Source organism: Protobothrops mucrosquamatus, unplaced genomic scaffold, assembly GCF_001527695.2.
Source record: "Protobothrops mucrosquamatus isolate PMUCROS unplaced genomic scaffold, P.Mucros_1.0 scaffold1329, whole genome shotgun sequence".
Lineage (NCBI taxonomy): Eukaryota > Metazoa > Chordata > Lepidosauria > Squamata > Viperidae > Protobothrops > Protobothrops mucrosquamatus.
The window spans coordinates 412,331-439,370 of NW_015387528.1; the positions used below are offsets into that span (position 1 = coordinate 412,331).

At 46.2% G+C, this 27,040-nt stretch overlaps 1 protein-coding gene across 3 annotated transcripts in view; it reads right to left on the reverse strand.

Moving 5' to 3' along the window:
- Positions 1-27,040, reverse strand: part of KIF1B (kinesin family member 1B) — an 85,313-nt gene that overhangs the window by 49,891 nt on the left and 8,382 nt on the right. For 2 of the 3 annotated variants that reach the window (XM_015821438.1, XM_029285134.1), the window contains exons 2-11: positions 19,353-19,429; positions 18,130-18,309; positions 14,763-14,828; positions 12,107-12,285; positions 10,927-11,038; positions 9,399-9,476; positions 8,252-8,317; positions 3,919-3,994; positions 3,095-3,173; positions 2,686-2,828 (exon numbers count right to left, since the gene is read on the reverse strand). In XM_015821438.1, coding sequence (XP_015676924.1) covers positions 2,686-2,828; positions 3,095-3,173; positions 3,919-3,994; positions 8,252-8,317; positions 9,399-9,476; positions 10,927-11,038; positions 12,107-12,285; positions 14,763-14,828; positions 18,130-18,309; positions 19,353-19,429 — 1,056 coding nt within the window. Of the gene's footprint in view, positions 1-779; positions 819-2,685; positions 2,829-3,094; positions 3,174-3,918; positions 3,995-5,598; positions 5,617-8,251; positions 8,318-9,398; positions 9,477-10,926; positions 11,039-12,106; positions 12,286-14,762; positions 14,829-18,129; positions 18,310-19,352; positions 19,430-27,040 lie in introns of all 3 variants that reach the window. The other variant, XM_029285133.1, reaches the window with a different exon arrangement.

Genomic DNA, 27,040 nt, shown 5'->3' on the forward strand with positions numbered 1-27,040 from the left:
TGGAATGCTAACAAAGAATTAAGGGAGTACTGAGATAGCTATTTCTAACCTTGTTTGGTTTTCATCAGTCAGACATACCCTTCCGAGATTCGAACCTGGGCTGTCTGCATGTTAAGCAGAAGCATTAGTCCTCTATGCCACAGGCTCTTTCTCACTTTGTTAGCTACAAGAGACAGGGGAAGAGAATGAGTGCTTTTTTGAACACCCTGTCAGCCTAAATATGGGAGAGAGAGAAGTCTTTTGCCTGCATCAGCTTAATCCAAAGCCATCCACAGGCAGCAGTCGCTTAACTGCGACATCATATATGTTTTTTCAAAATTTGGAATGTATATATATATATGAATGAGAAAGAACGTACTGCTAAACTGAATGAAACTGTGCACTTTTAAATCTCCTTTGGCTTTGAACTGCCAGGATTTGAAACAAATAGGAATATTTGATACATGCACACACAACGCAGGTAGGTATCATTTACCCCACTCTGGCTATCGTTACGTTTCCAAGTATCGGTAGTTCAAGCACAAGAGGAATTTAAAAGATACGTCCTTGATTTCACCCAGTCTTTCAGCAGATGTTCCTGTTTCCTTTCAGAGAGGTTTAGATTAGAGCACTCTGTGTAAAGAGCCCTGTTGGAGGATTCCACACTTTCATTTCGTTTAGTTTTTTTTAAAAATGCTCTCCTGGGATTTCCTTGTAAGAAATTGGAGTGTAAAGTTCAAAGGCAGCCCACTCAGCAGAAGCCAAAGATGGGGGAAAGGGATTGATTCTGCCATACACACATTTGCATCCACCTCCCGAGAAATCGTCCAGGGGATCAACTGAAGAACGATGTTAGGAAGGAAAGACAAGAAGGATAAAAACACTCAGGGTTAAGAGCAGACATGTGCGAAAAGGAAAAGCTTTGCTGATGGAAAAAGAAGGAAGTCAGATTCTCAAATTCAACAATTTCAACTAATTTGTTATCGTAATGGGGGGGGAGAGAGAAATCCTCTATGATTTGGGAGCGGAAATCCACTGCTTTTTGATTTGTGCTAAAGAAACGTTTTCTCCTTTTATCCATTGTTTTTAGTGCTCTATACATACACACTGCACGATTAAAAAGAACAGACAAACATTTCTTGGCAGATAAACAAGCATCCAGAATTCAGAAACAATCCCTTAACAATTCCCAGAGATTCAATGAGAGAGAGAGAGAGAGAGAGAGAGAAAGAGAGAGGGGGAAGGAAAAGATCACTCTCTCTGTTCCAGAAACTCAAAGTTTTGCCTTCATTTGTCAAAACTTTCTCATCATCTTATTGTGGCAACAGCTTTTTTTACTGTAAAATGATCAGCCGACGTCTCCAAAGCCAATTCCTAAATTTCTACAGCAGTGACCCGCCTCCCAGGATGGAGAGGGTGTGATGGGGATCTAATCTGTTTTGGAGTTTAAGCAGAAGAATATTGCTCTGGAAGCAATAGGTGTTTAGGACAGAAGACTCAAGAAAAGAAGCTAACGTGTAACCAATGTATAATTAACAATATTTTTTTTTAATGTAGCGTTTATCGTAGTCTCTCTCCCTCCCTCCCTCTCTCTCTTTCTCTCATATTTTTAAATTTTCATTAACTTTAAAGTTTAATAGAGACAGGCTTTGATTGGAAAATGGATGCAAAAAATATCTTGTACTATACTAAGCTTTTAAAAATGTACTAGAACATATTAGTCAAGTGATATTTTAAATTCGTTGGCAACCCTCCCATACTTGACTCATTGTCTTTGGCTCTTTTCATCTAGCCTGCCCTTGTGTGGTCTTTTCCTTTTATTCTTTCAACATCAACTAGAATCATAATAGTAGAAAGGGGAGGGGGGTCAGTCCTGGCAGCTTACGTTCTGCTAGAATAAAATCCCAGTTTGGCAAATGGGACTGCCCTGCTCTAGTTTGTCCAACTGACTCTGAGAAGGAATGAAAACGTAAACATTTGCTGCCTTGTTTTGTTCTAGGAGGGCATTTTGAAATGGAAGGATGTTGGAGCTGACAACCACAAACCTAGTCCTGAAACAAAAGGTTACAGGAACAAGCTATTATTCCAGCTGGTTCAGCTTCCAACCCTGGGGGCTATTTTCTAGAAGGCTTTCTAAATATTTGTCCAGAGAAAGAAACATATAACAGAAGTACAGAGTTGGAAGGGACCTTGGTGGTCTTCTAGTCACTAGTGCAAGCCCCTGCTCAAGCAGTAAGTCCTGTTCTATTTCAGACAAATGGTTGTCTAAATCTTTTCTCTGCTTGATACTCAACTGGGTTGGATAAATCAACAATGCTCCAACACAAGATTATGGACCAGGCCTGTCGATCAAGCTAAGTCAGAGGCGCCCAAACTTTTGGGCACCAGGGACCGGTTCCGTGGAGAGAGGTTTTTCCGTGGATTGGAGGGTGCGTGGTTTTGTGTGCTGCCTGCATCCCACGGATGGGACTTTGCTTGTTTGTGCGGACCGGTTGCTGGCATGCCGTGACCCGTGCTGGTCCACAGACCGGGGGTTGGGAACCCCTGAACTAAGGTACAATACATAAACTTTGGTTAAACCTATCTCTGCCTCTTTGCTACACCCTCACATTGACCAAAAACATGAGGTTTTTCTCCCAGAAATGCAACAGGAAAGAAGTTGTCGTCTTTAGAGAAACCAGGAATCAGCCAGATTCACCCACTTACTGTCAATGATGTCTCCAAGCCCTTGAGCGCGAAGTAGATCTTTGAGCCGTGTGACTTCTTCCTTCAGCTCCCGTACCAGCTTGGCGTTGGGATCCTCGTTGATCACTGCATTGCATTTGATCTGCTTGGCCCGGTCTGCGTATCTGGACAGATCAGTGGGTTGAGAGAAAACAACAGCGGTAACATTTGTTTAAACATCTTAGCGTGGCGATGGCCAAGAATCCCGGAAGGGCTTTTATCTAGATGAGCCTGAAGAGGTGTGGACTTCAACTCCCAGAATTCCCCAGCCACCACCTCCAGGAGTTGAAGTCCACACATCAATTGCTCTACAAGCCTGAGTCACACTGCATAAGACAAGAGAGAAAATGTGGAAAGGAAAGCCCAATTATTTAAAAATCCCATTCCATACCTTAATGTGCTTAAGGTTTCGTCATAGTTTATGTCTGCTGGGCTCAAAGCAGCCACCATGGCAGTTCTGGAGTTGCCACCTACAAGGCAGAAAGGCAGTCAGATCAAGGAAGGTCAACCCTGGTTGCTGAGACACAAAAAGACTCGGCACAAATGCACCACAAACCATTATCACAATTATCTAGCCCGTCATCGGGATGTGGTAAGGCCGCTAAAAGCGGGGATCTTAAAAAATACATTTCTGTATCATAACAGTATTGTAAAAGATTGATATCAGTCGTCTTGACTATCAGAAGGGGAACTAGAACCCCGTTTCAGATAAGCTGGGTTTCATTTCTCTACGGCTTGTCGAACAAGCCAAAGCTGGCTGTGTCTACACATCATGTTGAAACATACGATAGTTTGAAAATCAGATTAGCAGAGTTGTCGAAGCGCAGAGTGCCAAAAACAGACAAGCCGCTCCACAGCTTGGTGAGTTGCGCGAAAGCTACTTTGACATTTGCCAAAGCTAAGGAAGAGAATTGAACGTTCCTATTACTCTCTCGGTCCCAGAAACATCGGCCGGGATCAAATGTCATCTGACCAATGAAAAGTTACAATCAGAATTTCTTCCACCCCAGAGCCGTAATAGTTTTTAGATCCACAGCTGATCAGACCGACATATTTAAAAGGCCAAAGTCTAGAGGATCTAAACTTCATGGACGACACGCAAATGGGGCCATGATTGTTTGCAGAGAGATCTACCACATACAAAATGAATTGCTGGTTATTCGGAGTGAAACTTTAAAAAAACGAGCGGAAAAGGTCAAAATCTCAACTTCGTACCTAGGTTTTCCCGAAGCAGCCAGGTCAGCACAGAATCCCTGTACGGAATAAAATCCGTTTTCTTTTTCTTCTTACTCTGCAAAAGGACATTTGGTACTTAAGAGCCAGTTACCGTACAAGACGCTTGCAGAGAGAGGTGTACCCAAGCGGGCGGGCCTGCCACTTCCACGGAACAGGATGTGGGAAGCCACGACCTGGTGGAGGTGATTCTCCTGAGAAGGTGACACTTTAGCAGCCTTAGACTCAAAGGGCTTTTAAAAAAAAACACATTAAAATAGGTGCCTCTCCTTAATTGACAAAAGAACTGAACTTGTTAATTGTTTTGGGCAAAGACAGGGAAACTGGAAATGGCAAGCCCCATCTTGGAAGAGGCGTTAGAGAGAAAAAGAAGGATGCTCTTTTTAAAAAAAAGAAAGAAAAAAAAAGCATCTGCTGCAATGCACCAAGGTGGTTCCCACCACATCTGTCAGGATGAGGACATTTTATTATCCAAGTTACATGGCACTTCTGGATAAAAATGTCTTCATTTCTCAGCAGACAGAAACAGGGAACTGTGGGACAAAACAAAGCCAGGTCAGTTTTGCTCCATGTTCCTATATTTGTCTCTCTCTCTCTCTCTCTTTCTTTCTCTCTCTTTCCCCTCCCACCCAACTGAGTTTTCCTTTGCCAAGAAGGAAACACATTGTGAAAGTGCTCTGGGCCTAAAATAATTGCTTTTAAAAATATGATTTTATATCACGAAAGGGCTGATCCTCCAGAAACACAGGACTGGAGCCCTGTATCGGATGTGCATGGGTCTTGGACCCTGGCCATGACTCTGATGGGGTTAGCCAAAAGGCAGCTGATGAGTCTAATCGGGACCAAGAACAGATGCCTTGGCGCAAAATAAAGGAACAAAACCCAACTTCTCCTGGAAAATCTTTTTTTGAGAGAGAGGAAGAGGGAGAAACTGCTATTCTACGTATGCCCGGAGGCACGTACTATATACTAAGACGGTCCAGAACATTAAAAGACACCTGTCGTTGTTACAGAAGTGAGCCACGTGTGATCCGATCACATACATTTTGCCCCGTGTTTCTGATGCAGAAAATGCTCTCTGCAGGACTGTCTTTGAGGTGGCAAAATTGGCTCGTGCCAAGACAACAGCGCAAAAAAAGAACATTTTCTTTAGATGGCAGGATTTCTCCAGCTATTACAAACACCCCTGCTTTAAGAAAGCTGGTCTAGAGTTTTCCTCCCTGACCAAACAGTTTTCACTCCTACAGGAGAGGCTTACTTGCAAGCAAGAGGTGCAACTGGGCAAGGAGACTGCCATAGTGATTTTACTGTATTTACAGTCGGAGAGCGGACACAATTAAAAGTCTGTGGCTTCTTCCAAAGCTCGTCCCAATCTTTGAAGCAGGCATGTTTGGAATGCTAGAGAGGATTAGATGGGGTGGGACTGTGTTTCCTTTAGAAAACACATTGCTAGCTAGGAACCAGCAGTGTCTACTACAGCAATGTTTCACCACCATGGCAACTTGTAAAGATGTGTGGAGTTCAACTCCGACGATTCCCCAGCCCAAGCATGCTGGCAGGGGAATTCTGGGGATTGAAGTCCACGTATCGTCAAGCTGCCAAGGTTGAGAACTACTGTTCTACAGGCTACCACATTCAGTGACCACTCTTTACCCATCCTACCTTGCTGGTGCAGTTATCCTAGTTTTGGAAGCAGAGAATGGGAAAAAGGAGATAAAAGTAAGGTAGGACCACAACAGAGTCAGAGAGAAAGTTCCCTGCCATTTCCCCAAAGCAGACACACCACTTAGTCTTACTTCCCATCACCCTAAAAGGCCAACCCTCTATATCAGAACTCTATGACAGGGCTTTTCAACCAGTGGTACGGGTACCACCTGTGGTACATTGGCACCTGGCAGGTGGTACACGACCATCCTAGAAAAGGGGTAGCGGGGGAGGGGAAATGAGCTGAACCGGTGGCAGCACCGCACAAGTCTGAGCGAAAGATGGCTGGAGCTGCAGGGCTGTCAGGGCTCAGCGGAAGCGCCAGGATCAGTGCCAGGCTCCAGCTGATTGGCGCTTCTTCGGGACTGTCAGGGCTCAGTGGAAGCGCCAGGATCAGCACCAGGCTCCAGTTGGAGCTCAGTGCTGATCCTGGCGCTTCTGCTGAGCCCAGAAGAAGCGCCAATCAGCTGGAATGTTGCAGCATCTCCAGGGTCTTGTGATTTACAATCAGATGCTTGGCAACTGATTCATATTTATGAGGGTAACAGTGTCTCGTGAAGTGACCAAAACCTGCTGCAACCACCCAGCAGACGGGGGGAATAAAAACCAAACACCCCCCACCCCACCCCCGCTGCCAATCCCCAACAGAAATGCTCACAACAATGAAAACCTCAGACGGGAGGAAGAGTGCCGCCGGGTGGGCAGGCAGGTGTCTTGCTCGGGAGGCACTTTTTCAGTGCCATTGTAACTTCGAACAGTCACTAAGCGAACTGTTGTAAGTCAAAGACTACCTGCATTTTATCACTTTTTTCCTTTTTTTTGGTCATCAAGTTTTTGACCCCTTGCTAGGCGACTGGTGGTACTCGGATGTTGCCATATCCTAAAAGTGGTACAATGGGTGAAAAGGTTGAAAAGCCCTGCTCTATGATACAGGAAGCTATGAAAAGCAACTCCAGCCTCAGGGTAGGCAGGAAGCTTTACAAGAGAGGAAACAGGAAGGGCTTCAGCCAAGTAAAATTCGCGAGATAAATGGGGCCAAGACTAGCCCGCCACATGTACAGAGTTCCAATAAAGGTAGTCCCCGGGTTAAGACCCCGACTGAAACAAGGATTTCCACCGCTGAGCAAGTCACGCTTAACAGTTTCACAAGCTTTTTCCCCCACCACAGTTGTTCAATGAATCACTGCAGTTAAGTCATTAGGCAACCCCAGCTTCCCCCCATTGACACTGCTTGTCAGAAGTGGAGGGGAAGGTTGCTAATGGCGATCGCGTGACCCCAGGATGTGGCAACCTTTATAAAGGTACACCGGTTAGCCAATTATGATCACGTGATCCTGAGGATGCCTACAAGGGTTGTACATCCAAGGACCGATCATAACTCACTTTTTTTCAGTACCGTTGTCAATTTGAACCTTCCCTATATCGAGAATGTCCACAAACTTTTACGGCTTGGCAGACCGGTGGGGGGGGAGGAGGAAGGGGGTAGAGGGGAACAGGGCTGTGCGAGTGGCGGGCCGGGGTGCACTGACAACATGCAGCATGACATGTGAGCAACGCATGTGCAAGTTGAACAGTGTGCGCGGGTACGCACGCGCGCTGGCCCGCCACTGATGCAAATCGAGCTGAGCCCACACCGGTCTGCCACTCGCGGGGCCCGGTTCCGAATAGGCCACGGTCCAGTAGCGGGGCGTGGTCTGGGGACCCCTGCACTATATGAATGATTGTTAAGTGAAAGACTGCCTTTAATAGTAGAGAAGTCGTTCTAGGTTGAACTGCTAGGCCACACCATCGGTGCACCGATCACTCGTGTGACTTAGTTTGGAAGTGAAACATCTCCGGGGATACAAGCCATCTCAGAGAGCACCAAGAACAGATACAAGAAATTCCAGGACTAGATATAATCCATTGATGGCGAACCTTTTAGAGACCGAGTGCCCAAACTGCAACCCCAAACCACTTACTTATCGCTGGGTGCCAGGTGGGCGTGGCCCACTGGGTGGGAGTGGTTGTGGTGGTCATGGCAGTGGGTGGGTGTGGCCAAGGTGGGCGTGATCACTTTGATGTTGCTCGTGGGGAGGGACGCCTGTGGGGGCCGGGCAGGGTTGGGGGAGATCCAGGGGGTCTCTGGCAGGTGGGGCGGTGGGCAGGAGGCTTGTCCTGCGGGGTGAGGCGAGGCAGGGTGGGGGTGCCATTATCTCAGGGCAAGGCAAGCCAGGGGCCGGGGCAGCTACTGCCTGACACCATCGGCCCCCGCACACAATCGGCCCCCGCACAGAGGCCAGCGAGCGCATGGGTGCTGGGATGCATCTGGCCACGTGGGACCTCGGCGAGTTAGTGGGCAGCTGGTTGAAGAGGGACGGTTGCCATCTCCAGGGCGTGGCGCGTGTGCCCACAGAGAGGGCTCTGAGTGCCGCCTCTGGCACGCGTGCCATAGGTTCGCCACCACTGATATAACCTATACCTGTTAATACAATACTATTTCCCCTCCTCCCCCCCCCCATGCCTTCTGGAAACAAATGCCCCTTTCACATCTCCCCTGTGACTAAGCCCCAAGGAGCTTGCAAAGCAACACTCTCCTTTTTTTAAGGATTTCCCCAAAATCTGGACTTACCACTTCTGCCAAGGCCGAAATCACTTTCCCCAGCGTGGTGAGGGACTTGTTGATGTTTGCCCCTTCCTGGAAAGGAAATCAGAGGGAAGCGTTGCTCAGATACCAGAAAGTTGGAGACACAAGCTGGCTTTCCTGTCCTCAAGCAAGCTGGGTGTTTGTTTGACTAACTGCAGCAATGGCTGGGTCTGCCCAGGGGTCGGTCTCCGGTGAGCAGTGGCTGAAAAGGACTAGAATCGGTTCTTCATGCGCATTCCCTGAGCTGGCAGGGAGTTTTAAGGAAGAATTGAGAGGAGTTGGGCCTCTGAAAATGGGGGGGGAATGTGCTCAAGACAGTGATGGCGAACCTTTTAGAGACCGAGTGCCCAAACTGCAACCCAAAACCCACTTATTTATCGCCGGGCGCCAGGTGGGCGTGGCCCACTGGGTGGGTGTGGCCAAGGTGGGCGTGGTCCCCTCGATGTTGATCGTGGGGAGTGACACCTGTGGGGGCTGGGTAGGGTTGGGGGAGATCCAGGGGGTCTCTGGCAGGTGGGGCGGTGGGCAGGAGGCTCGTCCTGCAGGGTGAGGCGAGGTAAGGCGAGGCAGGGTGGGGGTGCCATTGTCGCAGGGCAAGGTGAGGCAGGGGCCGGGGCGGCACCATCGGCCCTCGCACACACAGGCCAGCAAGCGCATGGGGGCTGACAGTGTCTGTCAGCAGCTCCGCAGCCCGCCGCCAGCAGCTCAGAGAAGCCGCCTCTGAGCTGGACGGCCGGCCGACAGCTGAGGAGGCGATGCAGTGGGTTGTGCCCGGGAAAAGGAGAGCATGCGAGGCCAGGAGGGATGGGACGGGGGGGGGGAGGGAAACCAGCCATGCTGGGATGCATCCGGGCATGTGGGACCTCGGTGAGTTAGCAGGCGGCTGGTTGAAGAGGGACGGTTGCCATTTCCAGGGCATGGTGCGTGTGCCCACAGAGAGGGCTCTGAGTGCCACCTCTGGCACCCGTGCCATAGGTTCGCCACCACTGTGCTGAAGAAGTCCATCAGAGAATCACACTGGACAGCTCACGATCAAGAGGGCAGCTTCAGGCACACTGGGCTTTCTGCAAACCAAAGAACGATGGCCATTTGCCAGCTGCCCACCAGACCCCGTCCCTGGGAGATTATTTACCTTTAGTCGAGTCCCTTTGGCCCCAGTAGAATCCGCTCTCTCACTCCCGGCGAGATCCACCAGGCTGATTTTGCTAACCTGGAAAGGAAGAGGCAGGTCAGGCAAAGCACTCCGATCCAGAGGACAAACAACAGGTCAGATGCTTGTCATTTGGCAGGATCCAACAAGACCAGGATTGCATTGTGTTCCGTCGGACCGGTACCGCCTTACTGTTTTTAGGGTATACACAGTGCTCAATAAATTGTCTGCTTTTTGTTGTGGGTTTTCCAAAGTGTTATCCCAAGCTAGAAAGCTTCTCTCCCACTGGGGATGTGCATTTTTTTAAACATGGGTAATCCCACTATGTCCATCATGTAGCTAAAGTAGGCTTGTAGGGAGGAGGCAGAAAGGAATTAATTAGTCATTAATTTGTTAAGTTCTGCCTCTGCTTCTGCGTGTGGGAAGGGAAGGGAAGTTGGTCTCTCTGTCTTCCAAGTTCTTCCTTACTTCTTTTTTTCCATTGCTGGTGATTTTTCTCTCCTTCTTTGGCATTCCAGATATAGCATAATTTTTCCTCTGGAGAAATTAACAGACTAACAGAGTTGGAAGGGACCTTTAACGAAGAGAAGGACGAGGGGGGACAGGATAGCAGTCTTCCAATATCTCAGGGGCTGCCCCAAAGAAGAGGGAGTCAAGCTATTCTCCAAAGCGCCTGAAGGCAGGACAAGAAGCAACGGGTGGAAACTAATCAAGGAGAGAAGCAACCTGGAACTAAGGAGAAACTTCCTGACAGTGAGAACAATTAACCAGTGGAACAACCTGCCTCCAGAAGCGGTGAATGCGCCAACACTGGAAGTTTTTAAGAAGAGACTGGACAGCCATTTGTCCGAAATGGTGTAGGGGTTTCCTGCCTGAGCAGGGGGTTGGACTAGATGACCTCCAAGGTCCCTTCCAACTTTATCATTATTATAGGTCTTCTAGTCCAACCCCCTGCTTAAACAGGGGACCTTATATCATTCCGGACAAATGGCTGTCCGGTCTCTTCTTGAAAATCTCCAGTGATGGAGCACCCACAACTTCTGGAGGCCAGTTGTTCCACTGATCACAGTTCTAACAGTGAGGAAATTTCTCCTTAGCTCCAGGTTGCTCCTCTCCTTCCGTCGTTTCCTGTCCCGCCTTCTGATTCTTTGCAGAATAGGCTGACCCCCCCTCTTCTTTATGACCGTCCCTCAAATATTGGAAGGCTGCTATCATGTCACCCGTAGTCCTTTTCATCAGATTAGACATGCCCAATTCCTGCCATCGTTCTTCATATCTGCCTCCAGTCTCCTAATTGTCTTTGTTGCTCTTTTTTAAAATAATAATAATAATAATAATAATAATCATCTGGTCTTAAAGAAAAGAGGCGAGTTTTCCAAAGACTTTCCAAGAGATGTACGGTATTCCCTCCTATCCTATCCTATCCCTAGAAAAACAGCTATCACAGCCTCCCATAGGCTCTGGATCAATTGCAAGGATCAACTGCCACCCAGAAGAAGAAATAGATTACCTTCTCAGTGGAAAGGTTTGTTTCAACATCGAGTTTCTTCTGAGTGAAAACGATGGTAAAGACAGCATGAGAACGGCTGCTGGTCTCGTTCATGTTGGTAGCTGCTACCGTCCTGGGGAAGGAAAGAAGGAACAGGCTGTTAGGCTTAAGAGAAAACAAAATATTAAAGATAAGACTATAAAGCAGGAATGGTTAGATCGACAGCTTTATTCCGAGAGGAGAATATATTTCATGATGGTTTTTAATTTGGATATCGCTTCTGCTCCTTTAGGACTCCTGCTGCAGAGGGCCAGAATATTACTGAGTGATGACTTTTGGCGGCCAGCTCAAGCCTCTGACCAAACTGAAATGGCAAAGCATTTATTTTTCTTTAATTTTATGAAGGTTTTTTTTATATATTCTTTTCTTATATATGCAACATCTCTGCTTGTAGATGAGCAGTTGGAGTCCTCTGGGCGAGTCTCATAGTTGCCTTCGGTACCTTTTTCAACTGGAAATATGAGAAAAATGTGGATTGTACGAGGAAGGTCTACAGCGGATTATTTTGATTGTTATACAATTAATGTCCATGTGGAAAATACTATTTTTAACAATATGACAGCTATTTCCTAGTATATGAGTGTATTTTGATAAGGTTACTCTGAATGTGATGATTATTATATTCTAATATTTTTATACCTAGACAACACACTATTTAATACAGAAATGGAATTTAGCAGGAGAAGCTAAACCATCTCAGACAAGTGACTGTCCAGTCTCTTCTTAAAAACCTCCAGTGATGGAGCGCCCATGATTTCTGGTGGCAAGCTGTTCCACTGGTTGATTGTCCTCACTGTCAGGAAGTTTCTCCTTAATTCCAGGTTGCTTCTCTCCTTGATCAGTTTCCAACCATTGTTTCTCGTCCTGCCCTCTGGTGCTTTGAAGAATAACATGACCCCCTCTTTTATGTGGCAGCCCTTCAGATACTGGAACACTGCTATCCTGTCTCCCCTGTTTCTTCTTTTCTTTAGACTAGCCAAACCCAAGAAGCACCATTTCAATTTGAATCTATTAGAGTGCCAGCAGTTAAAAGATGATCCTTTCACAAATCACGTTTTCAAATCTTTCCTCCCCGTCCAGCAACACAACTAGGTATGAAACACAAACTGCAAGACCCTCCAAAGTGACAAAAGGCACCAACCTCGCTTTATTCCCAGCGTCCATGAGGTCTGCAATATCGGTGTAAGAAGTGACCGCAAGCTTGGACAGGTCTTCTACGTAAGGCCCAAGCAGTGGGTGTTCCCGGACCCGCAAATTCCCTTTGTTTTTGGGGTTCAGCAAATCTCGGACTCTCTCGCAATAGATCTCCATGTAACTGACCTACAAGAAAGGGACAACCATAGAAAACGGTGACACAGGGGGGGGAAGGGCTGCTAGTACACAGTCCTCGACTTACAACCACAACTGAGCCCAAAATTTCTGTTGCTAAGCGAGACATTAGTTAAGTGAGTTTTGTCCCCAATTTATGACCTTCCTTGCCATGGTTTGTCCAGTGAACCACTGCAGTTGGTAAGTTAGTAACCCCCATTGACTTTGCTCAAGAGGTCGCAAAAGGGACACTGTGACCGTCATAAATAGGAGTCAGTTGCCAAGCGTCTGACTTTTGATCCCGTGACCACGGGGAGGCTGCAGATGAGTGTGAAAAAGGCTCCTAGCTCGTGGTTTTTTTCCCCAGTGCCGTTGTAACTTTGAACGGTCACTAAATTAAGTCGAGGACAAGGTACACAGAAGAGGCAGGTCATAATACAGAGGAAAATGGATTTCCAAAAGTTGTCCGGGGAGTTAGAAGTGCTAATTTAAAAAAGCTCCATTATTCATCACGAGGGCACTTTAGGGCCAAGACATCAATAAGTATTTTGAGAGCTTCTCTGGATCACTCGGCTATCTAAAGCGGCGATGAGGCAAGGGCCCACACAAATAGCTCTGAGCTCAAGGAGCCATCTTAGATAAAAATGGGCCTTTCTTGAAGATTGCCCAAGATGGTCTCCTCGGAGGGGCAGCTGCCAACTTCAACCCTTCTCGTTTCTTGAGAAAGCTGGGTGTCGTGAAAGGGGACCGGAAGGGGCAGGAGAGGTGGGGGAGCTTCCAAAGAGCAGGCCTTGTATCGGAAGGGGCCACAAGCAAGCCACTAGGTAGGGCCCCATTCTAAATCTTAATACAATTCAGCCAGGGATAATGAAACTGAAAACCAGCAGGATCTGGGACAAAGGTATCAATGAAGACAAGTCAAGCAATGACACTGAGAGCGAAAGTCTCTGTGTGCATGTATGAGAGAGAGAGAGAGGAAGGGGGGAGATGGAGACGGAGGGAGGGAGGGAGGGAGAGAGAGATGGGGAGAGAGAGAGATAGGAGAGAGATGGAGACGGAGGAAGAGAGAGAGGAGGAGGAGAGAAAGAGAAAGAAAGAGATGGGGAGAGAGAGGGACAGGGAGAGAGAGAGGGAGATGGAGGGGAGAGATGGGACAGAGAAGGGGGAGAGAGAGAGATGGGGAGAGAGGGACAGGGAGAGAGAGAGAGATGGAGACGGAGGAAGGGAGAGAGAGAAGAGAGGGAGGGAGGGAGATAGGAGAGAGATGGAGATGGAGGAAGAGAGAGAGGAGAGAAAGAGAGGGAGAGGGAGAGAAAGAGATGGGGAGAGAGGGGGACGGAGGGGAGAGACGGGGAGAGAGAAGGACAGGGAGATGGAGACAGAGGGAGGGAGGGAGATGGGGAGAGAGAGAGATGGAGACAGGGAGGGAGGGAGAGAGAGAGAGATGGAGATGNGGATCAACCCTGACTTGGCTTTTTCTGAAGAATGGGGAGAATCCAAGATTCATTCTCTCGCCCCTCGGCCAGACCCCCGGGCCCATCTCTTGCAAATTCCTAGCACAAGAGGCTGAAAATGACTCCCTGCTCTGAACCTCTTTTTCCCTCTTGCTACTCTCACTTCAGAGCAAACGAAGGCGTTGGCCAGGCACATTTTTTCCCTAATCGGAAATCCTGCTGAAGCATTTATATCGGCTGTTGCAGGTAAAGGGGGAAAAAAATGTCCCGAGGACGGCGGAAGACCTTATAATATGCTTATATTATAACAGGCTGGAGTAAACACAAAATCTCTTGATGTTTCTTTCGATGTTGCTGGTTTTTCTTTTTTTTAAGAAGAACACGGTTGGGGCAAAAGAAGAAGCAGGATGTTCCATCTTTGGCAAGCTCCAGAAGAAAAAACACTGCTTTTTTATTTCATTTTATTTTTTTAACTTTCCCACGTGGAATCGACATTAACCCCAAACTCCTCTGCAAGTTGCAGAGAGCTTAGCAGAAGCTCTGACTATTTTCTCCCAGAAAGGAGAGCTAACAAAACACAGACTAAATCCGCACGGCAATGTACTACTTTTACACAGGCTGGGTTTTGGGCTTTGTGAATGGTTTGGAAAGGCCCCGTGTTAACAGGAAGAGTGTGTTTATTCAGGCACAGCCCCATCCATTATGCTCTCTTCTGATGGTCTACATTCTCCCCACCCCCCCTCCATCCACGCTCCCCACGTGCTTCCTCTCCCAGCAGCTAAAGGGGCCCTCCAGCACTACACCAATATCCAGAAACAAATCAAAGAGCATTCCAAAAATCATCCAGCCGTTCATCTCTGGCTCCCTTCAGCATACAGACATTATCTCGGTGGTTTCGAGCTTCTAATAAAGGAAACGGCCCCTGTGCACTTCTAAGGCTCAAGTGGTGAAATCCCGCTGGGGGAAAAAAAAAACCCCACGAAACTGAATCTCCATCGAGTCAACTTTTTGGGGGCGTACGGACACACCGCTTACCTCCACAGAGTAAGATATTTCCTCGTTGCTGTTGTCGTTGATCTTCTCAAAGAGCTCTTCGCACAGCTATAAAGAAATGGGGAAGCATCAAGCTATAGTTTAGGCGGAAAGGAGACCCTATGCCAGTGGTGGGGAACCTATGGCACGGGTGCCAGAGGCGGCACGCAGAGCCCTCTCTGTGGGCACGCGCGCCGTCGCCCCAGTCCTAGGCCTTCAGCTGGGTTTTATAAAATCTTTTCGCTTTAGGCCTCCATCGCCGTGTGCAAAAAAAAAAAAGGTTCAATCAATCAGTCAATTTCAACTTCTCGCAGAAAAAAAAAGATCTTGCAAAGTTGGAATTGATTGATTGAACTTTTTAGTCCCACCCAGTCTGTTGTAACCACAGCCACGCCCACCCAATGGGCCACGCCCACCCAATGGGCCACACCCACCTAATGGGCCACACCCACCCGGCACCCAACAGTGCGTAAGTGGGTTTTGGGTCGCAGTTTGGGCACTCGGTCTCTAAAAGGTTCGCCATCACTGACCTAGGATATTTGGCTATAACCGTGCCACCTCGGCCACACAAACACACACACACCCAGCCTGCTCCAAAATCCATTGACAGGTTCCTAGTTTAGCTCCAGCCAGCCAGCCAAAATTCACTGGAGGTATAAGCCTATTGGTAAGCCACTTTCTATAATTTCTCATGGGGACCGAAGTGGGAAGGCGGCTTCAGTAAAGGAGGAAACGGGCCTTAAAAACTCAAAATATGTAGGATGGTAAGCTGCCAAGAGTCGCCTCAGCGAAACGGGTGGCATAGTAAGTCTAATCTATATAAATAAAAATGTAAATGTTCGTTTGTTCAAAATCTTAAATCTCCGAAAGTTCTATACCGATTGCTTTGAAATTATCACACAACATTGCATTCGAATATGCACGTGTTTTTATATACCTATATTATATAGATGTCACACCTGTGACAGGTAAAAACATGCTTTTTTTGAAAAACAGCGCCATCTGTTGGACGTAAAAGCAACACACGCTTTTACCAGACTGAGCCACAGCAACGCGTGGCTGGGTACAGCTATAATAAAAAAAAATAAAAATAAGATCATTGAAATGAGGAACGGGGGTTGCATCTCCAAATGGTGATGATTATAAAATGCAGAAGAACAGAGTTGGAAGGGACCTTGGAGGTCATCTAGTCCAACCCCCTGCTCAGGCAGGAAGCCCTACACCCATTTCAGACACATGGTTGTCCAATCTCTTTCTTAAAGACTTCCAGTGTTGGAGCATTATGCTGAATCTTCTCTATTCCATCATAAAGCATTAACACCGCTACTTGTTTTTAGAAGAATCCTCTGTATTTCCATCGGTTTGGATACTTTTAATAGCTCCACTAAGTCACAGTTTCTCAGGGTCCTCATTTCTTCCTTACCTCCTTCTTGTACCCCCCTGAAAGAATAAAGAAATTCCCTACACGCAAAGCTTTCATAGCCCAGATCCAGGGAATCCTAATTTTATATTCAAAATAAAATGCAACGTACAAAAGAAAACGGCGTTGCAAATATTTGCCACGGCTTCCTTTCTCACAAATGCATGGCAGAAACTTGAGGGACCACAAGTGCAAAGAAGGTAATTTCAATGAAGGACACCCTGCCCCCAGTCTACGGCTTTCCATAAAGCTAAGATAGTTGTACCTATGTAGTAGCCAGAGCGGGCCGTTTCAATTTGGGACCAGTTCTTAATTCGGCCCACGCCCAAAGCCAAACACAAAAGCTTGTTCAGTTTTCAAGTGAAATCACTGACGTGCCATGAAGTGTAGAAAATCGGAATTTTCCTAACTGTACGTTTTGGGGCACAGTAATAGATTCGCAATCCAAACACGGATGCTCAATTTAATTTCTGATCCTTTGATCTTCCTTCTCCTAGAGCAGGGCTTTTCAACCTTTTCACCCATTGTACCACTTTTAGGATACGGCAACATCCGAGTACCACCAGTCGCCTAGCAAGGGGTCAAAAACTTGACCAAAAAAAAAAAAGGGGGGGGGAAGTGATGAAGTACAGGTAGTCCTCAGCTTACAACAGTTCGCTTAGTGACTGTTCGAAGTTACAATGGCACTGAAAAAAGTGCCCGCCAAGCCACAGCCGAGCAAGACACCTGCCTACCCGCCCAGCCGCACTCTTTCTCCTGTCCGGGGTTTTCATTGTGAGCAGTTCTGTTGAGGATTGGCAGCGGGGGTGGGGTGGGGGTGTTTGGTTTTTATTCCCCCCATCTGCTGGGTGGTTGCAGCAGGTTTTGGTCACTTCACATGACCCTGGGACACTGTGACCGTTGTAAATATGAATCAGTTGCCAAGCATCTGAATGTAAATCACAAGACCCTGGAGAGGCTGCAAGATTCCAGCTGATCGGCGCGTCTTCTGGGCTCAGCAGAAGTGCCAGAATCAGCGCCAAGCTCCAGCTGGAGCCTGGCGCTGATCCTGGCGCTTCCGCTGAACCCTGACAGCCCTGCAGCTCCAGCCGTCTCTCGCTCAGGCTTGTGCGGTGCTGCCACCGGTTCAGCTCATTCCCTTCCCCTGCTACCACTTTTCTAGGATGGTCGCGTACCACCTGCCAGGTGCCAATGTACCACAGGTGGTACCCGTACCACTGGTTGAAAAGCCCTGTCCTAGAGCACCTCAGCTTGAACACCTGGCTAACATTTCATTTAATCAACACCCTTGAACCAAGAAGCCCTGTTTCTCCTTCGCAGGTTTCATCAGACGGCTGGCCTGCTTTTAGACACAATGATTATTTGGATCCACTGTTCACCCAAAAAAAACACTTATATGAGCTTAGCCTTTGCTCTTTCAACCTCCCTTATGGTTTCTTTCAACTAATTCAGCATTACAGACTGGAAAATGCTGTCTCTCGGTGCCGAAACGCCACTGTCTTTTTAAATTATTTGAAGAAGACTGACGGACAAAAGACAAAAGCATCTGAAGAAGTCTGTCGTTTCAATGTGTCCCAACTTCATTAAGAAGAGCAAAATAATAAACAAATAGGAGAGAAAAGTTAACAAAATCGACGAAAACAAAATCCAGAGCAGGTTGGATTCCACTGTTCTGACCTGAACCATTGTTCAGAGGCCACATTTGAAGCAGGAAAAGGCATTCAACACTCACAACCGACCACAAATGGTCACAAACGCATAGACGGAAAGCAGCAGAGGCATTTTTGATTTATTTATTAAAGGTATAGGGCGCCTGTCTCACTACGCAGAGGCCTCATCTGTTTGCAGAAGGGAAAAAGCTGGGATATCCTGCTGAAAGGCTGAGACAAAAAGAAAAAAAAGAAAGAAAGAATATTTGGGGCCCGCAAAATTAGCCGAGATCCCGTTTACCTGTGGGATGATCCCTGCCTGGTTCTCCTCCTGCTTCCCCATCATGGTGTAAGATTTTCCCGCTCCGGTTTGGCCATATGCAAAGATGCAGACGTTGTAGCCTTCAAAGGCGTGGAGCAGCATTTCTTTCCCGATGTCATTGTAGACACGGTTTTGAGAGGCGAAGCAAGGATCCTCAGACTGCGGGGATTTAAGAGAAGATACTTAAGATTCATGTCTCCCATTGTTTGGGGTACTTTTTTTAAGGATATTCCTTAATATTGGAGAAAAGGATATTCCAGCCTAACAAGGCTGCCCCATTTCCTTCGTGTGTCATTTATGAGCAAATATATTTCTTGTGCAGTAGATTGCTTTATCTCAAAGGCAACTTTGAGATTACTTTATCTCCCGAGATGATTTCGCTACAATAATGTTTTCCTGATTTCTTTTGTTTTCTGGGAAGACTTACACGGGGAAACTTCGATTAAAACGGTAATCGGGTTCTGCAGAGATTTAACATTTTTTATCTACAGGCAAGCTAGAAATATTTAGTTGCCTGCTCTACCTAATGCACAGATTTTCTTTTTCTGGATAAATCACAGGGCCGAAAGCGCTATGGATAGGAAGATTCATTTTCCATCGTTTTCATCTCTGAAGAACAACTGAACGGCGATACCTCAAAATCCGGTAACTGCTGGAAGTCGGTAAAATCCTAGCGGTAGCTTCCATAAGATATGGGGGCTTCAGGGCCTGGATGCCAGTCTGCTTTCATGATTTTGTCTACTGGGAGCCAAATGGGGAACCAGCATACACGGCTCTTAATAAGCTAAGCTAAGAAACTGAAAACTCGATCTTTTACGGAGTTAGGAATATTCAGAGAGGAAGTTTATACATAGACTCCTACATGGAAATTGTTTGCGGTTCAAATTCCTCCTTGGAGCTGCTTAAGCTAATCCTCTCTCTCTCTCTCTCTCTCTCTCTCTCTCTCTCCTCTCTGCAAAGCCATCCTTGGACACACTTGTACCTCCTATGAAATTTAATATTTCTGATCGCAGGCTGGAAAATGCATTTAGATCGAGAGGAACCTTTTGGCTCTTAAAACAGCTAAAATCGCAATACAATCAGAGGAGAAAAACAGTTGTTGCCAGCAGGACTGAAAGAGAGAAATATCCACCCGTCCGCTCCCTGGCTTTTATCACACTTTCGGAAGCAATCTGGGGTTCAAGACAAACTAGGGTTCTTACCGAGGTGTGGGACCAGTACGAATAGTCAAAGCTGAAGGATTTGGGTGCTTCTTTCGGATTCTTTGGATTCAGGATACCTGAAAGAAGAAAAAAAAACATACACATTTACTATCCAAGAACTCTGAGGAACAATCAGGGCAGAGAATGTACAATTCCTATCTTCTACTAGATACTTGACTGAGCTCGCCTTCCAAAATGGGACTCGTGAAAAATTAGACCTCATCTATTTCTATTACAAAAGCGAGGTGCAAAACTATCACGCACTGAAGATGTTACCTAGTTGGATAATGAAAAGCCTGCAAGAAAACAACCGAGTTCAGAGAGCACTAAGATCTATCATAAACAAGAGTAATGCTGTCCTCAGGAGAGCCACATTTGTTTGAGTTGGGGGCTACATAAATAAATCTTTCAAATAAATAGGACCAGCATTGCTTGGTAGACTTCTCAACTGCTAAATAATCCAGTATGAATCCTGTGGGTTTGTTAATTTTGTTTCATTTTATTAGCCACTCTTATTAGCTTGAGTTCTGTTCTTTCACACTGGCTCTTGTAGGGAGCCATCCCAAGTTCTTACCAGATGCTGGTTTTCAAATGCTGGTGAGCTATTCAGTAACCGAATTCATGGATATTTATTTATAAGACTTACATGGCCACGGGGGGGGGGAGGGAGTTGGAGACCCTTGTTTTAAGCCGTGGTGTGTTTTTACCACGGTTCCCTGAATCAGCGGCCGGGTTCATGCAGATTGTTTGAAGATGAAATCAGATTAAATGATAAAAACGGATCAGTGCTGTCAGAAAAGTTCAGGAAGTACTTGGAAATTCTGGCCAACTTTCCACAGGATATAAATGAGAGAAGTTAGTAATGTGAATTCCATAGACTTTTGCTAACCCTTTTTCCGCTTCTGTTTCCTCTTTCATAGCTGGACAGTGAGCTTACATATATCAAGGTTGTGGGGGGGAAAAATAAATAAATTTAGCCATCTCTAAGCTTATTTTTTCCACAACCTTGATATGTAATATTTTTCATTACAGAAACCTTTATTTTTACGTTGTGAATCTGCTGTGTTGAGGGTCCATTCAGTTGCAGCTTAGAAACATGACAATGCCAAGGCAAAACAAAGAAATGTATTTGTGGAGGCTAAGAAGGGGAGAGCATTAGCTGATGGATCTCTCTGTCTTTTTAAAAAGATATCATTTCTGTGAACATTTTAATAGGCTCCTCTACGGTGTTTTTAGTTTCTTTCTCAGGCCCTTTTTATTGCTGACTCTGGTCGTTCCACAGAACGTTGCGCTTCTGAAAGCCAATCCATAATTCAGGATCTTTTTATCTCCGTATTATAACATGCATTTCCAAATGGCTTTAACTGCCCTGCTGTGAACTTCCCAGGAGCCCTTGAGCTGATGTGTGTCAGCTTTTTTGTGGGTCTCTGAGGGAGGGGGGAGGGATCTGGGTCTTCATCACAGTTCAAAGAAAAATTCCCCAATCCAGAAATTCTCAGTAGGACGGCCTACTTTTTGACGTCTTGCCCGTACGGCTCCTTGCTTTCTGTGGATTTTCTTTTTTTTTTTTACAATTCCGACTCCATTCGGCTCACTGCAAAATCTATTATGTCGAACGTTACCCACCATATGCCTCTAATTGAATTTGATTCATCGTTGTGCGGCAGCTTCTGAATAACCGATACTGTCAGTAATTGCTTCTTTGAGTTCTTGTAAGTTGATGCTTCTGTCGTCGGCAATAGTATCGGTTTCCTAATGAGGTCTCTCTTTTTTAATGCTTTTAGATTTTTCCAAGCATTTTTTTCCAAGCATTCCAGTGACTATCATCGTGCTATGTTTGGTTTTATTATTTGGGGGGCGGGTGTTTATTGCTGTTGTGAGCTACCTGGAGTTGTGCCTGACAGAAACTGGGCCGTGCAAACAAGCGAAGCCCCATCCGTGGGATGCAGACAGCACCACGCCTTCTCCGGTCTGCGGAAAAACCTCCCTCCATGGAACCGGTCCGTAGTGCCCCAAAAGCGAGGGGGCGCTGGCTTAAAAGAATGTATGAATGCGCTCTGGAACAAAACACTTTTTAACAGGCTTTTAATTTCTGGATTGTTCATGTTGTCTTTCATTTTGTATTGTGTACTACCTAGTATGTTGCAACAGCAACACAATCAGAAAGGATCCCTAATCTTTGACCATTATCTTCTGCTTTTGCAGGCTCCCCCAATACCTTGTTTCTAGTCTCGGCTTTGCCATTTTTTTAAAAATTTCCACTGGTGCTCTGTTCCAGAGCAGACCTTCCATCCAAGGCAATGGAATGGGAACAGGATCCGTTCGCGGCCTACAAATAGCAACGGTTGCTATTGGGCCTCCTAAACTTGGCGATTCCGCCCTGAACGGAGTCCTATGCGGAGTTCTTAACTTATGAATGCTGACAACTAGGCGAAGGCCAAGATTAATACGACTTGCAAAAGGGCATCAGGTGGGGAAGAGATATGTTGCTTTTGATAGCAATGGGGGGAGATTAACGGGAAAGCAAAGCAAAAGGGCAATCCGGGGCCTCTCGCACAGCGAAAGTCCCATCCCAAAATTACAAGGGAGATGGTGAAGGAGAGTGAGGATGGGAGCCGTCTGCCTTCGAAAGGGCTCGTCTCTGAAGCTGCTGCAGCTGGAATACCGCAAGAGCTTTGCACAATCTGGGCCAGAAGGCAACAAAAAGGCGTCAATTTCAAGCAAAGGTCAACATCGCCCCCATACATTCATCTGTAAAGCTGTGATGACACTGAAGGATATATTAATAGGGAACCCTTTCTAAAAGCAGTGACCCGATCCCATTCAGAGCCCGCGGTGGAACCTGGAAGTCAACGATTCCACACTTTACCATTTCTATGGCAACAGCTTCGTCTCGTTTCATTGAGAAAAGAAGATTCAAAGTAAAGCAGGTTCTCCGGATTCCATTCGCTGGCTTGGATGTTAGGAACGGAGATATTTTAGGGGCTCCAAGCTGCCTTGTTTTGGGTTTTTAGGATAGAAAGAAGAGCTTTAGGACACAGATAGGATAGATGTCCTTGTATAAGTGATATTAATCTTGGCCTTTGTCTCGTCAGCATTCGTAAGTTAAGAACCCAGCATGTGGTGGTGCAGTGGGTGGATTGCAGTATTGCAGGCTAACTCTGCCCACTGCCATCAGTTCGATCCTGACCGGCTCAAAGTTGACTCAGCCTTCCATCCCTACAAGATCGGTAAAATGAGGATCCTGATTGTTGGGGGCAAATATGCTGACATTGTAAACCATGCAGATAGCGCCACAAAGCAGCATAGAGTGATATATAAGTCTAGGTCCTTGGTGGCGAACCTATGGCACGGGTGCCACAGGTGGCACATAGAGCCCTCTCTGTGGGCACCCGCACCATCGCCACAGTCCTAGGCCCAGCTGAGTTTTATAAAACCTTTTTGCTTTAGGCCTCCGCTGCCGAGTGCCAAAAAAAAAAAAGGTTCAATCAATTTCAACTTCTCGCGGGGAAAAAAAGATCTCGCAAAGTTGGAATTGATTGATTGAACTTTTTAGTCCCACCCAGTCTGCCGTTACCACCGAAGCCACGCACACCCAATGGGCCACACCCACTCAACGGGCCACAGCCACCCAGCCCCCGACAATACATACCGTAAGTGGGTTTTGGATTACAGTTCATTATGTTTAGCGTTATGTTTAGCGTGGGATTTGGAACGAAAGAATCAAAAAATGGGATTTGATCTCGATTTCACCAACATGATGTAACGATCTTGATTGGCGGGAGGACTGGCAAGCCATGACATTAAAAGCATTCCAGGTAAATGTAGCAGCTGACTACTACACTGGGGGCAAAGTACACACAGCTAGTATACGTGATGATGTGTAAAGCGAGGCAAATTGCTCACGATATGGCGCTCTTCTTCCGAACCATTTCAGAGTTTCCACGCTGCCGCTGCGACAGCCCCATTGCGATGCGGTCGTCCCGTCGTCGGTTTCCTACTCCAGACCGATTACTTCAGTTTGGATGCACGGGACCCCAGGCTAATAGTTTAATTACACAGATCCTTAGAAAAGGAGACGGGGAATCACAGGGAAGAAAGCGAAGACCCGCACTAACCGCTTGCGTGTTGTTCAACAAAATTAATGTGTTTATCTGGAATTTGAAGGGGGGAAAAAAAGCCAACATGGCAATTAAGTCTTCTGTTTGCAAACCGCCCCTCAAATGCTTGTGTGTTACGACTATAATTAGTTTCCATCATTGTGGTGCTAAAAGCAACTTGGAGCATCATCGCAGTTAACCCTGGCCACCTGCTTCAGAGAACACCACAGCCTGAGTAGCATTTGAGGCTGCACTGTAATTTTTTATAGGACTGTTTTACCCTGTGCTATATTTGCCCTTCGGTAGAATTCGCGCTCGCCATTTGTTAAAGTGGAAGACAGGGTTTCATTGTCTCAAATACCAATCATTGGGGCTGGGTTTCCCTGTTGACAGACATGTGATCATCCTTTCATGCCTAGCAGACTTTAGAGGTACAGACCCATGGCTCCAAAATACAAAATAAAGGCCAACATCCATCGTTGGTGGCAAATGAAAAATTGGAACACAGATCTGTTTCTCTGATTTTCTCGATGTCTCCTTGTTGGGCTGTGTTTGACTCGAATTATGAGCAAGTCCTCCCTAAAGCCAGCATTTTAATATAATAATAATAATAATAATAATAATAATAATAATAATAATAATAATAATAATAATAATAATAATAATAATAATAATAATAATAATAATAATAATAATAAAAAAGTTGGAAGGGACTTTGGAGGTCATTTAGTTCAACCCCCTGCTCAGGCAGGAAACCCTATACTATACCATTTCAGACAAATGGCTGTCTAGTCTCTTCTCAAAAACTTCCAGTGTTGGAGCATTCACCGCTTCTGGAGGAAGGTTGTTCCACTGGTTAATTGTTCTCACTGTCAGGAAGTTTCTCCTTAGTTCTAGGTTGCGTCTCTCCTTGGTTAGTTTCCATCCGTCGCTTCTTGTCCTGCCTTCAGGTTTCTTTGGAGAATAGCTTGACTCCCTCTTCTTTGGGACAGCCCCTGAGATACTGGAAGACTGCTATCAAGTCCCCCCTCGTCCTTCTCTTCATTAAACTAGACATACCCAATTCCAGCAGCCGTTCCTTAATTAATTATGTTCTCTTGAAAGATGTAGGCATATTCTAATGGCACTCTCCGGATGTCAACCAAGCTAATTCTCACTACTCATGGAGGGGAAAAGCCAGAAGCATGAGCTCTGAGAAGAAGTTCTTGAGAGCTGATAGAGAGAGGGGGACTTCCTCCATTCATTCTCAGTTGCCATTAGCTCATCCTCTTCTTGACCCACTTTTACTCAACCCGGTCATCATAAGAACGGTGATGCAACTTTGAAGGACTCTCATCCTGTTTTTCCCATCATACGAGCAGAGACAGTCAGACTTCTGCACAGGATAAAGTTTTGAAGGTGGTAACTGCTGCTACTTCCAATTATTTCATAAAGATCCTACTCGGTTGGCTACCATTATTCAACAGGCGGACGATCAAGGTCTTCTGATCTGACAGGTCAGATGAGCTGAGCAATAAATGAGGTGTCCAGCATCACACCACGAGTCAAGGGGAAGGAAGAATGCAGACCTAAGTCATCCAGATCTACAATAAGTGTGGTGAAGTGAGTGATTCAAATTAAGGCCAGGCAGAAGCTACGTTTAGCTCCACGCTCGGGCAGAAAAGATTGCTGGCTGATCTTGCCTCCGTTTAAAAGCGTGACAAAGGGAACTTCAATAAATTGTCTAAGCCAATCTGTCCTTGGTAAGTACGGGCAGTCCTCAACTTACAACAGTTCATTTAGTGACCGTTCAAAGTTACAACAGCACTGAAAAAAGCGACTTATGACTGTTTTTCACACTTAGGACCGTTGCAGCATCCCCATGGTCATGGACTCAAATTCAGATGCATATTTATGACGGTCGCAGTGTCCTGGGATCCCCTTTTGCAACTTTCTGACAAGCAAAGTCAATGGGGGATTCGTTTAACAACCTTGTTACTAACGTAACAACTGCAGTAAGCGAGTAAAATGGGGGCAAGACTCATTTAACAACTGTCTCCCTCAGCAACAGAAATCTTGGGCTCAATTGTGGCCGTAAGTCAAGGACTACCTATGTATTCAAAACACACCCACTCCAATATATTCTATCACACAACCTGAGGTGGATATCTATTGGTTATATTCAGCATTAAAAGGAAAAAGAACAAGAAAGACAAGAAGGACTTTAAAAAAGTGGCAAAACAAGCTTGAAAGTGCCAAATCACATGCTCTATTTGGAACCTGGAGTAGGCTCTTCCCCCCCCCCACCCCCCGTTTTAGGATATGACTAGAAAGTCTTGGACGGCTTACAAAAATCTAATTAAAATAATCTGAAAGCAGAGTTCATGTTACTTCGGAACAAATGGGGGGAGAAACAGACTCTTCCCGGCTGGAGAGAGGTAGTTGCTTTCCCGGCAATATAAAGCAAGCTCGGCAGACATTTATGAGATGGCTTAGCCTGGAATCTGGAATCCTGTGAGTTTATCCCCTGGCTTTAGGAATTGTCGTTTTTTTGTACCAGGAGGAGAAAGGAGTGGACTGTGCAGAAGACGGGGAAGGCCAAAAGCGGCTGGAAAAGCTCTCATCCTCAGCTGCTCTGGCAGAGCCAGTGGCTATAAATACCCACCTTGCAGCTGGCGTTTGGGGAGAGAACCACATGTCCACTCTGGGCCTGGACCTGAGTAAACCACTAGAAGCTACAGCCTGACTTTCATTTGGGGGTCTTTGTTCTCCAGCGGATGCTGGACACTCTTTGTAACTGGGCCCACCATTTTTAATGCAGGGCTCTTGTGTCCTATTCGAAATTGAAGATTTGCATGACGGGGGAGAGGCAGCTCTCACATCTGGATATTGGCTAGGATGGAATGCAGGGCAAAAAAAAAACCAAAACCAACCACTTCGTAGGGAAAAAATGAAGCACAACTTTAAACCAGGAAGAGAATGTATCCAGAAACGGATTCACAATCAAGTGATTCTCCTTAGTTGGAAACCAGGTCAACATTCGCCACTGCCAGCTTCTCCCAGCTGCCTACTCAAAAATGCAGCCCTCTTGTTTTATTCTGCTCTGAAAGGACAGAAGAATAGAATGCCAAAGTTCACATCTTGAGGCATCGAATTAAAGTTCTAATGGAGCTTTGCATGGCTGCATTCAATCGGCTTCCAGATTTTTAAAATAACGGAACTTTAAATGGCAAAAAACTTTAGACAGGGCTTCCCTTTTTGCTCCATTCAATTTTGTCTCACACACAGAGAAAACAAAACAAAACAAAACAAAACACCACAAAACAAGACAAAACCAGGTACTATCCTGAACTGACCTTGTCCGGGCTTGAGATTTCAGGGAATAGCAGGACTACATGCTAGATTGGGGAAGTCAGTGACAAATTCCAAGAGAAAAATGGCAAACCTTTTCTGTGTTATTAGCAAGATAATTACAAGGATCTCTCTAGAACTAGTGAGGTGCAGTGAAAAAGGTGTTAAGAAACCCAAATTCGAGTCCACCTTTAGCCAATGACTTTGAACCAACCACTCTCCCAGGCCTGCTCAATGAACAGAGTATTGGGGGGGGGG